Below are 15,793 nucleotides of genomic sequence, written 5' to 3' on the forward strand. Positions count from 1 at the left end.
TTTGTAAAAAGCAATGTTCAAAAAGGTGACACAAATACAAAATACCTTTACAGAGGGAATTGCATTAATCCCCAAACTCTACCTCCTCTTATAATGAAAACCCTGAGAACCAGAATGATTAATCGATTTGTACCAGAGTGAAACTAGGCCTGGAACCCTGCCACCTGCTTCCACCTCTTGTGTCTTTTCTCATCTATAATGCTGCTTCATCTGGCAGGAGTGATTCCTACACAGCTATGAAATATAAAATAATGCATGATACGAAGAAGACTGAAGCAAAACAACTTCTTTCATATACAAATCATCTAATTTTTGTTAAAAAATTAGAATTCTTCATTTTATCAAAGTACTTGCTGAAGCATTTTTCTGCACTGTTCATTTTCCAAATACATGTATATTTATTTACGGTGCAACATCTGAAAGAAAGTTCATTAAATTCTTTCAGAAATATTATTAAAAAATAGTTATACATTACTTGATATTCTGATGCTTTTAATATGACTTGAATACATATTTTCACTATATTTTCACTTATGATAAATAATGGATAAAGTTCATAGCATTTTTTATTTTAAAAATAATTTTGCCATATTATGCTATTTAGATTTAATCACATAAAACACCCTTGTATTTACATGGAAAGTCAGAGATGTGTTTAATCCTAAGAACCTGTTTCAGCATTAAGCCTTGGTTTATTATCTGTAAGATGGTTATGACAACAGTACTTACCATGTGTAAGCAGAGTTGTTGTGAAGAATAAAGAAAATAAAATATGTAGCTAATGTATCTAAAACACTTCGCAGCATATCTGATACCTTACATACTAATAAATGTTAGCTGTTATTATAGGTATAATAATTTAGCTGCAATCAAAAACATGTAGTATTAAGGCAGCAAAACAAAGTATGTTTTTAAAAAATAGCCTACTTAAAACAATATGTATTTTTCTATTAAAAGGCAATTTGCTATACTTAATTCAGAGTGATAAAGTGCTTTTTAGATGTTAAGAAGCTATTTACATTAATCTTTTAAATGGAAATATAACCAATATATGCTAAATGGAATACAATTTGTAAAACTGAAGTTTAATGCAACTTACCACAAATACACATGCTAATCAAACAAGGTAAATTCTGTATGTTAAACATTTCTCATAAATTTTTTTTGAAAATTAAGAAATTAAATACCAGTGAGAGAGTACACATACAATGAATTTAGTAAAATTCCTCGAATTTTTTTTAAACAAGTAAGACATTTCCATATTATATATACCTACCTGGAGTAGATAAACAATCGACTGTCCCAAAGAGTATGATGCCCTCTAGGTCCATAATGAAAATAACAGGACTCTGTCCCATCGAACATATTCAATCCATCTTCTGAATTTTTTGAAGCATGGCTGTGTACCACATCTAAGAGGACTGTAATACCCATCGAGTGAGCTGTGTCAACTAGTTCTTTCAGCTCTTCAGGAGTTCCATAACGGCTTAAGGTAAAAGAGACAGCAAATACAAGCTCACATCATATTTAGAGCAAATGGCCAATCATTTACTGTGTATCAATTATTTTACCAGCACAGTACTAGATAGTAGTATCTAAGTATTATATTGCTAATGCAGTGCAAATGCAAATGCAGTATAATACTTAGATACAAGTCAAAGCTGCTTAATAATAGATATTATTATTAAGCACTCAATTTTAAAAAAACTGGCTATTAATTGTAGGTTTATAGCCCAATAAAAATTCACATTTTGAGTAGGTAGATAGTAAAATTCCACTTCTTTATACTCAGAGCTTCTGATTTCCATCACCAAGCCTAGTTAGTCTGAGAAGCATGGTCATTCCTGTTCATACACCTGGCCATCCCTTTGAGTATGCATGGTTGGGATTGGGAGTGGCTTAGAATACTTCTTTGAATGTCCTTTGTGCCTTAATTGAAGCCAACTTTCCTGTACTTACTTATTCCCAGACTGGGATGCCTCAGGTACCAGTGCGCCCTGTCACCATCCAAGCAGAAAAGATAGGCAGCTGGCATGCATATGTGTTTGTGTTAAAAGCAGTTGCCTAGTCTCCATGAAATAGGAAACAAAAATCACTCCCAAGAGGAAGTCTTTTCTTAACCTATGTAAAATCTCAATATTGCAGGCTTGCGTAGCATTAACTTTTGTCTTTTAAATAAATTATCACCCTTGTGATTAACTGTTTACTGTCTCTCTTCCTCACTAGATCATAATCTAGTGATCCTTGAGGGCAGCTCTGACCATCTGGTTTCCCACGCTCCAGTACAGTGCTTGGTATAGAGCAGGTATCCTGATAGCCAAGTCCACTGAATAGAAAGAGCTATCCCCTAAAAATGCAAACAGGATCAAGCTGTCTTTTACCTAAAATCATACATGCAACTCCCACTGTTCTTACGATGAAGACTGTTGTCCTTATCATGACCTACTGCACTGCCTAATCCATGACCTACCTCACTGCCTAATCTTGTTCCTTCCAATAACTTCAGACTTACGACATTCTACTCTTTCCTCTCCTTATCCTAGCTATCCAACTTTTTTTTCCAGTCATTGAACACTATGTTCAATGAATCAATAGCCCTAAGGTTTCACTCATTCATTCACTCATTTGTTTGTTCAACAAATACTTATTAAGTTATCTACCATGTGCCATACAGATTTCTATGCTTTAGAGATTCAGCAGTGAACAAAGTAAACAAAACTGCCCTTATGGAATTTATATTCTAGTTGAATGATAATAAATAAGCATGGTATGTGGAATATCAGATAGCAATAGGTGCTCTAAGGAAAAAAGAAGCAAAGCTATTGGTAGGAAGGGGGGCTGTCTTAAATACAGTCATCAGTAAAAGTTTTATGACAAAGGCAGTATTTGAGTAAAGACCTGAAAGAAGTAGGGAGCAAGGCATGTGAATAGCTAAGGGGAAGAGTGTTCAGAGAGAAAGGGCACTGGAGATAGAAATGAGCCAGGAGCCTTTGAAGAAGAGCAAATAGGCTAGTGTGGTTGGAATGGAATGATCAAGAGATAAGCCCAGAGAGTCGGCCAAGACTCAGAGCACAGGGAGCCTTATGGACCAATGACAGGCATTTGGCTTTTATTCTGAGAGAGACAGGGAATCATTAGAGGCTAATGAGCAAGAGTAACATGATTTGAATTTCATTTTAAAAAGCTGACTTTGGCTACCATGCAGAAAGCAGTCCATGTGTGTAGAGGGAGAGAAGAGCTAGGAAAGAAAAAGGAGGACAACAGAATTCAGCATGACCAGTTCCAGAGCTAATGAAATTATGCAGGAAGAGATAATGGCACCTTGGCTCAGAGTGGTAGCTGTGGTAGCAGCTGAAGCAGCCAGATTTGGGATATATTTTGAAGTCACAGGTGGCTATGTTTTACAATACCTAGAGTGTAGGGAGGGACATAAAAGGGAAAAGTCAGGTAAAATGCAAAGATTTTTGGCTTGAACAACTGAAAGATAGAAATGTCATGTACTGAATTAGGGAAGATGGCAGGAGAAGACAGGAAGAGCAGAAGTTTAATCTGCAACCTGTTAAGTATGAAATATGTATTAGATATCTCCGTGTCACTTAGGCACTGTTTGAAGTTCACAACAGAGGTGAAGACTGGAGAGATTAACTTGGGAGTTGGCATACAAAGTGTGTTTCAACCATAAGAATGAATGAGACTTGATGAGAACCCCAAGGTACTTCATTTAGATACAGAAGGGAATGGAACCATGGGCTGAGTGCTGGAAGTGGTTAAAAAGAGCAAAGGAAACAAAGAAGAACAATAAGAGATATGAGAAAAACAACTGTAAGGTTTAATATCCTGAAAGCCAAGAAAAGAAAAAAGTTGCAAGAAGGTGGGAGTAATCAATTGTGCCAAATGCTGCTAGTTCAAGTAAGCTAAGAACTGATGATTGGAGTTAACAATGTGGAGGGCGTCAGTACCCTTGACAAGAGCAATTTCAGCAAAGAGGTGGAGAGCCTACTTGGAATGAGTTCAAGAAAGAAAAGGAGTGGAGGAATTAGAGACAATGAGGACTGATTACTTGTTCAAGGAGAAATTCTATAAAGAGATACAGGTAAAGGGATCAGTATCTTTTCTCTATGTCTGGAATGCCATCTACCTACCCCCATTTCACCCCTCCCCACAATTAAATCTTAGTCATGTTTTAGATCTCAGTTGCAACATCAGTCCACATCTAACCTACACTGATCAGACCCCTGATTCTGCACGAGCAGAGCACTCTGTCATCTTCTTCTGAGCTTTTATTACATGCAGAAATCCTAGTATGAATGATTATTGGATTTATGTCGATATGCCACCATATTGTCAGCTCTATGAGGCAGAGAGAATGTTGGATTTGTTCAACTTGTGGTCATTCGAGTCAGTACCTCTCGAATTGCTTAAGGACCCCTTGATGTCATTCTGCCCAGAGAGCCATATTCCTTGGATTTCAGCCTGGAAAGGACAGCCATTCTGTGGGTAGTCTTTCCTACCGAAGGCCCCCTCATCACCTTCCTACGTAAGTCAATCTCTTTCCAGAAAAAGATGTGAGCTCTAGCAGTAATGGCTTCCATAATTCGTGATTGTCTAGCTAAGGCTTAGGCCTCCAAATGTAGGACAGATTCAGCAGGCTAACTTGGTATTCTTTAACAAAAAAATCTTTTCACGAAAAGCAATATTAAAATCAGGCTACTCTCTAAGGCTTGATGGGAAGAGAGTCTATGATCTTAGTAAAAGAAAAGCTCAGCTTCTAGTAACTCTGTTAACTCTAAACTAGGTTACAAAACAACACCCTATAAAATAAAGAAATTAATTTCCCTTTTTAAATTTTTTGCTCAAAAAAGAATGGATATAAGTCTTTCATTTTACCTTGAAGCTGCAAAGAAGCTTGTGACTTGGTAACCAAAACTGGCATAGTAAGCATGTTCCATGATCGCCATCAACTGAATACAGTTGTATCCTGTATAAGTAAAGGTCAAAAAGAGATTAAAAGTCACATTAAAAAAATGGAAAATATAACAATACAGCAACCTGTTTCAAAGGCAATAAATTTTACATATACTCTAGAAAATACAGTCATTTTGGAAAGTTCTACTACTTAAACATCTTTTGTCTGTCTGACCTTCTAACACAAAATCGGACAGTTAGTTCTTGAGGGTTGTACTTTAGCTATTTGAAATGTCTTCATTTTAACAAGTAATAAATGACATGCAAATATAATCTTAATTTGTCTTTAGAATATTAAAGATGGCAATCTGCATATGCTAAACTTCAGTTGCACTTGTAATAATCATATCGAATATTATGAAAGCCAAATAAAAAGTAACTGATTGCATGCCATGTACCTTTTATTTCACTTTTTTCTTTATATTTCAGTTATTTCAAGCATAAGATATACCAGCAAATCCATTTTTCTACAAGGTAGATTTTACAATGACAGCATAATTGTTTCTACTTTCCACTATTTCTTGCACCTATAAAATTACCCCAAAGTCACATATGTGCACACACACACACACACATCCTTCTTTTCCTTACTTGAAAATGTTTTGCTTTAATACTAAATGAAGTGACTCAAAAAGATAGGCATTTTTAAAATCCTTAATACTTACAAATATTTACTAATATGTTTTTAATGTAAGCAAATAATCAGAGAAAAAGAAACTTCAGTCTTTTAAAAAAATTAAAAATCAATTTTTTTCATCTTCAAACTTCAATTTGGTAAAATTTTAAAATATGATTTGATTGCTCTGAGAGTTACATTTCTGTAACATACATAGAAAAGATTCCTATTCTGTTCCAAAGTCTAATTCAGGTCAATACAACTTCCTGTGCACATATTTCAGTACATAATTAATACTGGAACAATTACAAATTCACATTCAGAATTAGGGATTCTCAGTTTAAAGGATAACATAAACTCTGTAATTTACAATCTGCTGAAAAGTTATTACTGCAGGCTTTATTGTTAACTATATCAGGCCTGGTAGAAATATGTATATAAAACTACTGCTCAGATAACATAAATCAAGAATATGCTTAATACAAAATACAGAGTTTGTGGTTTATTTCTCTATGATGTAGTACATATTACTCTTATGATCAAGTACCAATCTATAGCTTTTATTATTAATTTTATGTCATTAACCATTCCTGAATTATTTATGCTCAGAGTACTGGGCAAGGCAATTCAAACACAAACACGAATGAGAGAATCCTTTTCTGCTGAAACATCTCCAAGATCCAGGTCGTAAGCAGTATTATAGTGTAACATGACAGAGCATGTCAAATATGACAACATTAACATCTATTAAATATAATTAACATTGAATTCTGCAAACATTTAATTAATTTTGGTTTCTCGAACTTGACCTCACCATCTTAAGCCATCAAGATCCCTATAGAACTAGAAACTTCAACCATGAGAAACTTTTCCTCTGGCCACAATGTGGACTGTCTACCAAAAGCAGAATAATTAAACGTAGTTTATCTTCCTGCCTAGCCATTGGAGCAGGTGAGTAATATGCTGTGAAATGATAAAAAGCATTACCTGTAAAAAGAAAATAACAGATTTAAAGTGTTCTGAATCAATAATTTAGCCACACATTATTTGCTCTCCTGGCTGCCCCCATGAAGACAGGGTCTGTGTCATTAGAGTCCAAAATACAAACACCTAGAACAATATGTCTCACACAGAAAGACACACCATAAATATTTGTCAAATAAGTCACCCAGACAGGAGCTATATATACAATGATTCTGAAACAAAATGAGTTCCAGTCACCTTACAAATGGAAGCATTTTTTTCTTAACTGACTAAAATGTACAGGCTATAATCAATGACCACTTAACTTAAATTGATAAAAATTCTCTCCTGTAGAAAAGTAATTATGCTTACATATTTATCTACAATTTTGGAAGCCATCAGTTCACACTACTTAAAAATGAAATTGGAGTAATATCTCAAATTCTTATGTTCTATCTTATTCCATTTCTCTTTTCTATGCTATCACTATTACAGGGCAATTTGAGAAGCCTAAAATAAAATGCATTTCTATTACATATTTAATCTCTTAACACAAAAAAGGAGACACTTGTAATTAGCTTTTCTAATAAGAGAACAGACTCATTAAAATTTTATCTGAATAAAAATCACAGTTCTTACTTACCAAGGTCTTTGATTCTTGGTAGTACATTGCATGTAAAATGTTTATAAGAAGCTATTTTTCCTTCATAGGAAGAAATTCCCACATGAGATTCATAAATTCTTAGACCTCTTGGCTTCTTTGGTTTGGAATGCTTAAACTACAGAATATTAAAATTATATATAGAATTAGATCAAAAATGCAGGTATGACACTAACAGATTAAGCATGTTAAATGAAAAGATGAAGTAACTCAGTCAAACATTTTGAAACTATTTTCACATATAAAAAGTACTGGCTACTTCCATTAAATTTTCTTTTGAAAAAAAATCCTTTTTAGGATCATAGTAATAGACCTATTTTAAACGAGTAAGGCATGCAGTGGCTTCTGGCTTATCATTAAGTGAAGATATATTTTGAGCCTAAGCCTTAGAGAAAACATAATAGCTGTAAAATGCATGTGTAATTATTAAGTGCAAAGTATTTATTAACAAGCTTCAATACCTTAAAGGACAGAAATGCGAGCTCAAAGACACCTATAACTCTCATCAATAAGACAGCCTTAAAAATTACTCTAATTAATACATTTATGAGATGTCATCACTATTCATTGTTCCTAAGGACACTGATCCTGTTTCAAGCTCATGACAGTGAGAAATATTACACGACTGGAGAATCTTTGACAAATCAGAAATTCTGGTTAAATTTTTTTTTTTAATTAGTATCTCTTATAGGTCAGTATGTAGAGATTTAGTTCTCTTTTTCTTCCACAACCTCAGAAACACACAATAAAACAAAAACTCACTTTTATATTTTATTGGCTACAGCTGATGGACTCTGACATATGTATAAGCATAATGGACACACTATGATGTAAAATATTAAACCGTTGGTGAAGAGTGAGGTTGAACGTTGTTGCTAAGTTATAAAAGTAAAAATTAATTTTCCTAGAAGTATTGGAACAAGCATTTATTTCAGATTTGTTGTTCTCACTTTATATGGGTTTTCTGGATCCCAGTGTGTCCAATCATAATTCACATTACCACCTTCACGAGTCACATACTTCGCCCACGGTGAAATACGATACAAGATCTCTCCACTTTTACTCCGAATCACTACCTAAAAAAAGAACGAGATGTTACTGCCTTAAAATACTTTCAAAACTCTAACATAATGCATGATAACTATGACAACTAAGAAAAGGAGAAAGGATCTTAAGATCTGAACAGTCACCCAGATGTATGACCTTAAAGATATTTAAATTCTATGGACCTTGCTCTCTTCATCAACAATAGTATATGATCCTTAGTCACTTCCAGCTTGAATATTTTATGATTCTCTGGCAATTTCCATCATTGCCAATCAAGCATTAGAGTGGTTAATTAAAGTAAGCATACCGTAGATGGTAAGAATATTAAATAATATTGAACTATTGAATTATTATTATATTATTATTATTGAATTGAATATTGAACATGAATATTATTTGGAAGCTACTGCCAATAAATCAATCAACAGAAGGAAATAATCCTATTATATTTTTAAAAAGTGATAAGTGAGTTATATCATCTCTTCCTTTCCCTTTTCATAACCATTAATAACATTTTCAAGATGCTAAAGGAGAAAACTGGTTTTAACAATTGTATTGTAGACACAGACAGACACCCACTAACTACCCTATGGATATTTTTCACTCTTCAACTTCCTCTACACCCCTTTCCAAGTATGTTTTACCATACAAAACTAAACATTTTCCCCTTTAACCTTTTATTTTTATATTTGCCAACAGTGTCAGTATTATCAGTATAAAAAAATAACAGTAAGATGCAAAGGCAATTTTTACTTTTTTAGACTTAGTACTGAGCAGAGAACTTTGAACTTACCAGCAGGGTTAGACAGCAGTGAGCTACATGAACAGAGCTACCAAATGACTAAAATATAGCTTTTTTAAAAGTTTTCTTTCTTTTTTTTTTTTTTTAAGTAGGAAGAGTAAGACAAAAAAATGTTCAGATCAGGAGCCACAGTGTGCTCTCAGCACTGAGAAAGAACATAGTCTTCAGTCTCCTCTAATAGAGAAAAGCTCAAGTATGCATAATTCTTGGTAATTAAATATTTGTATAATGCTTTATAGTTTAGAAAGGACTTTTATAGCCATATCTCACTTGACTCAAAAGAATCTTCATAACCCAAATATTAAGTGAGATTAAGCGAGTAGCCAGAAGTCACAGATTGGCAGAACCAAACGCTCAGCAGACCTTCTGATATTCACTGTCTTGTTCTTAACAGGCTTCCACAGCACTTCCTTCAGATATCAAAGAAGAATAAAGCATGATTTAAGATGGAGGGGGCAGGTGAGTGATAAGAAGGAATGTTTAACTCACATGAACTCAATTTTATCTCCTTCATTATGCCTCCCACTTATTAAAGACAATCATAGCTAAGTGTGCAATTGTTCAAAAAATTACCACAAAAGCATGAATGAAGAGGATCAACCCATTTCAGGAGGATTTTATCCTCCCCCCTCCCCAAATGTCCTTTAAGGCACCTAAATTTCCAGTATAATACACAACAGTGATATATTTGAGAAATATATTTTGCTCACCCATTCACCCAGAACAGGCTACAGGGAAATAAAGTACTAGAAATCAGATTTCCATGAATAACACCCTGCCTAATCCATCTACCTTTCCTCTCTTTTGCAAATGGCGCTACAACTCCTCTGAAGGATGATCATAAACCAATAATTATTTCTGAAGGTGTCTGTTGGCAGAGAGAATATTTGAAACTTTAAGTAAAGAACATGAAGAATCTCCTCATGCCGGATATAATTTCCACATTCTTTGGAACATTAATTTATTTATCTTGACATACACATGAATGTCATTAGAGGCTATTGAGTGGTGGGAGTTGGAAAGAAAAGTCCTTCTATGGGTCTTTCTCAAACCTACATATTTTGGGGGGTATACCAAGAATACAAGGCCCTGACTATTGTTGACAGGGGCCATTTCTCAGGGTTGTGTGTATAGCAAGCAACCCTGAGGAATGAGACAATGTCTCCCTGGAAGACAATGGATAGGGTTCCTTACTGTTTGCCATAGAAGAATGGATTCCCCAAGGTAAATATTCTTCAGCTATGAGGCAAACTAATCATGCACATAGCATCCATCTAGACCATACAGTGTCACCTTTATAAGACTTGGAAGACTAGGGGAACTGGTACGAGTAAGACGCTCATACTGTGCCATGAGTAATAAAGTCATTTGTCTTGGACTCAGGAGTCCTGTGCTTTCTGCCAGAATCCATGAAATAGTAAGAGGTTAATTGAGGAGCCTGAAGGTACAGTAAAAGAAAGTCCTACACCTGACAACAGACTGTTTACTCATTCCTGAATGACTTCAGTATTTTTGTTACCAAAAGTTCTACTTCATTTTTTATTAGTGTTTTCTATTAGACTTTTCTATTAATCATTTCTTCTTGGATTGGAAACTTTAATTATCCAATTCTTTTATTGTCTCTTAGTAATAAAATTAGAGCCTGGATCCTTGAATGATATGTAGAAAAAAGCTTCCTACCGAATCTGGACGCTTAACTGTGATCATTACATAAAAGGTAAATTAATTCCTCTCTTCTTGAGGCCCCTGAATTTTGGAGGTATATTTGTTACAGTAGTTTAGACTCACCTAACCAATACATTTGCCTGCAGTAGCCACCTTACCTCACCTTTGATTTGCTGTTCCTAAATGACTGTGATAACCAAATAAGAGTATTATACAAAATCTAAATAAATCAAACTTGAGAGACAGTCTAATGAGTAAAGAATATAACCTTCTTAGACTAAACTTTGCTCATAAAACTTTTTTGGGGGGCAGCAAAGGGGAGAAATGAGGGTACTTCCTCAATTTGTACTCTCTCAAGTTCAGATTCAGATAAAAGATTTCTTAAGATGAGATAAAACTTTATGCCATTTAATTTATAACCTCAAAATACCACATGCTACATAGAAAACTAAAAAGAAAGAACTAGCTTGACTGATCTTTCAAAGATAGTAAGTCTAATCACTGATGGGTAGAAGAGGTCACCTGATACTACCAAACCGGAAGTCTCATTCACTACTAGTATGATATAAAATAGTAGGAATATTCTAAATAGCAATTTGGCAATGTGAACCAAAAATTTAAAAAAAGTAATTCTCAGTAATTCAGCAATTCTAATTACAGACATTTGCGCTGTGGAAATAATCAGAGATAGGTCCAAAGAACTATATCCTTACCTCTTACTCATAGTGTTACTTTTACTAGCAAAAAGTGAATGACAGAATAGTGCATGCTTATTAAAAATTACACTATTTAATTACACTGAAAGTTGAAAGAAAATTCTTTCAAGTTATAAAAAAGAATGTACTGTATCTTCCTAATACAAATACACACAAACTCACAGACTAAAGTATTTAAAAATAGAAAAGATATTGAGATGGATAGCTATGCATAGAGAATTATTAGTAGCTTTTATTTTCCAGTTGTATCTTTCTGCAGTGTTATCACTTCATTTCACATATAGAGCCCCTATAATCAGAAAAAAATAAGTATCTTAGTAAGGACTGCAAATAGATGAACTGCATAATTGTACGCACATTTGTGGAGCTGTGCTACTCAAGCCGCATTATGTAGACATGTGCCATAAATATACTGACCCTATTAAAAACTGAACTTTTAAAAGTATGTGAATATCACTACATATCACTGTAACAAAAAAATACATCAAATCACATTAAAGGGATAGACTAATGAAAATATGATGAATTTTTATAGAGCAAATTGATAATTTGCAAAATTATAACATTTGTAACACAGTAAAATGTAATTAGGCCCCTTTTAAAATGAGCCCAATTACCTCTTTGACTTATGGGAGGTTAACATCAAAAGACATTATTAAATTAAATAAAGAAGTCAATAAAATAAACCTCTACCTGTGCAAGAGTCAAATTGACTTAGTGAACTGTGTGAAGTCAAATTTTATTTAGAAAATGACACTTAAAACTCAAATATACAATATAAGAAACAGCTTGGTAAAACAGTGAAGACCTGAAAAGAAGTGTATGTGTGTGTGTGTACGTGTGTGTATTCATTCATTCAAAGAATATTTTTTGAAATGCTTCTTGCCAAAGAATATTGTTCCTTTGGACTAGAAAATCACTAAGATAAGATGTTCCTCTGGTGGCCAACAATTTTATACAAAAACAGTGGATGTGTTCATCTGGTTAGAAATGTTAGCATACCCTGGAAAATGGTATTGCATGTAACTCTGGGATTCATGAGTGAATGTATAGCAGACCAAAAGAAAAGCACAGATATTGAAAAATATAATTCAATTTGTCCAGATTATACTACCAAAATCACAACTACATGCTACGAAGAAAACTTAAAAAAGAAAAAAAAGGCAGGGCGAAAAAAAGACATTAATAAAGATAACTATTTACTGGAGTACAGGTCAAAGTAAATAACCAAGCAAAGTCATTTCAAACTTATGAAGCAATGTTATCTCCTCCTCTTTTAAATTGTCTCTAATTTATATTATAGTATCTAATGTAATTGATATTATATGCAATATATAAATATAAAAGTATATAAAATAGATAATTGGTATTATATTTTAAAAATAATGGGTATAGCTATACCAACATATTATGCTGAATATTCATTGTTTGTGTGTTTAAAATGTGACTAAAAATGTACATACATATATATATAAATAGAAAAATGCATATACGTACATATAGAACATAGTACAATTTTAAGTAATTTTTTGGGGGTGATGGGGACAGTTAGGTTTATTTATTTATTTTTAATGGAGGTACTAGGGAATGAACCCAGGACCTCATTCATGATAAGTATGTGCTTTACCAATTGAGCTATACCCTCCCCCAATTTTAAGTAATTTTTAGAAGTGAGTGGGACAAAAATTAAAAAGAGTGTTAGAAAAAGTAATCAAAAGTTTATATAATTAATTAGGAAAACAGTGAGTGATGTTCCAGAGGAGAATCTGATGGTTCTACCAATGACCAAACGCCTCAAGAAATAAATGTGTTTTTTTTTTCATTTTAGTTTTTATAGAAGTGTAGTTGATTTATAATGTTAGTTTCAGGTGTACAGCTAAACAATTCAGTTATCTATACACTTTTTTTACAGATTCTTTCCCATTATATGTTATTAGAAGAAACTGAATATAGTTCCCTGTGCTACAGAATAGGTCCTTGTTGTTTATCTACTTTATATATCATAATGCATCTCTGTTAATTCCAAACTCCTAATTTATTCTAACTCTGGGCTAAGAAGCTGGAACCCCTGGCTCTTGGGTAGGTCCCCTCCCCTCTCTGGTCCCATTTCTTCATCTGGAGGAGGTTCTTGCTAGTGCTGACATTCTATTGTATGAAAATGGGCTCCTCTGGTTTCTTTTCACCAGGGACAGTGTCCCCGAGGGGAGGAAAAGCTCAAAGTCAACTGTCTTAAGTGACTTACCAGCTCTATAAAAACATCAAGTCCAAAAAAATAAAAAATAAAAAGTCTAGATATTTCTGTGAATGACCAGTAGCTTGAAGAAATAAACATGTGTTTTTAATATTTATAATTAACATAGTATAAACATTATTTTAAATGCATAGATATGATTATTAAAACTTCAAAATACCTTAATATAATTTAAAAAGAAGCTCTTAAATATTTTAATTCAACTATAATTTTACTACTAATTCCTATTTTTAAAAAAGGACATGCAAGTATAAATTTTTTTTCACAGTTTTGTTTGTTTGTTATTCCTGCTAGGACCAATTTTATGATTCAGTTAGCTTACTTAAGAAAGAATCTCTTTGCCATTTTGAGATGCTGAGAAACAGTCCCGCAGAAGTTGACATCCTACTCTCTAGACCATGTAAATAATAATTCATATAGCTAAAAAAAAAAAAGTCTTTGCAGACATAATAAAAGTAAAGATCTTAAAATGGAAAGATTATGAAGATTATCCGGGGGCATAGGGGGGCAATCACATATATCCTTATAAAAGGAAGGCAGAGGGATATTTTAACAGAGACAGAAAATCTAAAAAAAGCAGTATGACCAAGGAGGCAGAGACAGGAGTGATGCAGACACTAGCCAAGGAATGCCAGCAGCCACAAGAAGCTGGAAGTAGAAAGGAACAGATTCTCCCCTAAGCCTCCAGAGGGCGTATGTCCCTACCAACACTTTGATTTCAGTCCAGTGATACTGATATTTAACTTCTGGTTTCTGAAACTGGTAGAGAAAATATTTGTTGTTTAAACATACCAAATTTCTGCCACAGCCATAGGAAACTATACAGCAATTAAAAAAAAAATTAGAGGCAATCACTTTTCTAAGAATAAAATGGAATATACTTAAATTTAGTTAAATTTTGTCAATAGCATTAAGAGTTAAAGTTATGTTAATGAGTAGTTTAAATAACACATTGTATCTCTTATTAACTCCCTACTCCCAGAAAGTAGACAAACATTTCAGTGACCTTCACTAAACAAAATTAAGTCCTCAACAAGTCCCAGGAAAAGTAAACTCCTTTAGAATAAACATTGCTGAGCTTTAGAGTTGATAGAAGAGCCTTCAAAAAAAGTGAATTTGTAATATGCAGTTTTTATTGCTAGCCTACTCCCATGTAATTATTTTCAGGGATTAAACAACAACAACAAAAAGTCAGTCTTTACTTGACACAAATAAAAGCACTAAATTTACCATAAGGAAAAGCTAAAGAGCTATTTTTGCTACCCAATAATATACTTGTTTCATTAAACAGAAATGAGACTATTAATATAATCAGTTGACAATAACAATAATAATGCTTATTGAAGAAATTTCATTCTGCATTTTTTAATTAGGAACATCAGAAACACTATCTGATATTAAAAGGTATGTATTTCATGGTGAATTTGAGTTTATATTTCAATTAATGAGAAAAGAAAACTGAGACACTAATAAAAGTATCAAGGCAATTTTCTAATAATAATAAGTTCCTGATATATAAATGACCAATCTGTGGATAAACTTTCATAAAACTACATATAATTGACTGGTAAAATTGTAGCAATTAGGGTCATATATGAGTTATCATTGGCATTAGCGTTGTTTAGCTATTGAGCCTGCTACGTGTACCAAATGAACACAGCCTTTGTTAATTGATTTTTTTAAATTTTCTTTTAATTTTGTCTGAATATTAAAGTTCATACATTTTAGAGATCTCCATCTTTGTTTCATAATTTACTTCATAATTTTTAATTAATCAAACAAACGTATACAAGCCATATAAAATCATCATAAAAAATGGTCACATCCTTGTAATTCCTTTTACATCTACAATATTCAGGGATTGAAGGAGGTAGAAAGAGATTGAATGACTAGATTAAGACTTTTAAACTCATGTAATGCAATTCCGAACAAGGAAAGGAAAGGAAAAGAAAAAGGCAAAATCCTTGATAGTAGCTTGACTAAGAAAACCTAAAAATCAGTTAAGCTTCGAAAGCAATAATCTATTGATGAATTTTCTCTGGTTCCCATTATTTTTGCTTTGTATGAAATGTCTTCCTTTAAAACATACCATCAGAATTCAGTTTTT

General features: G+C 33.2%; 1 protein-coding gene across 2 annotated transcripts in view; it reads right to left on the bottom strand.

The window, feature by feature from the left end:
- The window catches only part of GBE1 (1,4-alpha-glucan branching enzyme 1), a 243,448-nt gene that overhangs the window by 118,531 nt on the left and 109,124 nt on the right, over window positions 1–15,793 (bottom strand). For both annotated transcript variants that reach the window (XM_074361438.1, XM_074361439.1), the window contains 4 exons: window positions 8,156–8,281; window positions 7,188–7,323; window positions 4,888–4,978; window positions 1,277–1,486 (listed from right to left, as the gene is read on the bottom strand). In XM_074361438.1, coding sequence (XP_074217539.1) covers window positions 1,277–1,486; window positions 4,888–4,978; window positions 7,188–7,323; window positions 8,156–8,281 — 563 coding nt within the window. The remainder of the gene's footprint in view (window positions 1–1,276; window positions 1,487–4,887; window positions 4,979–7,187; window positions 7,324–8,155; window positions 8,282–15,793) is intronic.

This window comes from Camelus bactrianus, chromosome 1 (genome assembly GCF_048773025.1).
Source record: "Camelus bactrianus isolate YW-2024 breed Bactrian camel chromosome 1, ASM4877302v1, whole genome shotgun sequence".
Classification (NCBI taxonomy): Eukaryota; Metazoa; Chordata; class Mammalia; order Artiodactyla; family Camelidae; genus Camelus; species Camelus bactrianus.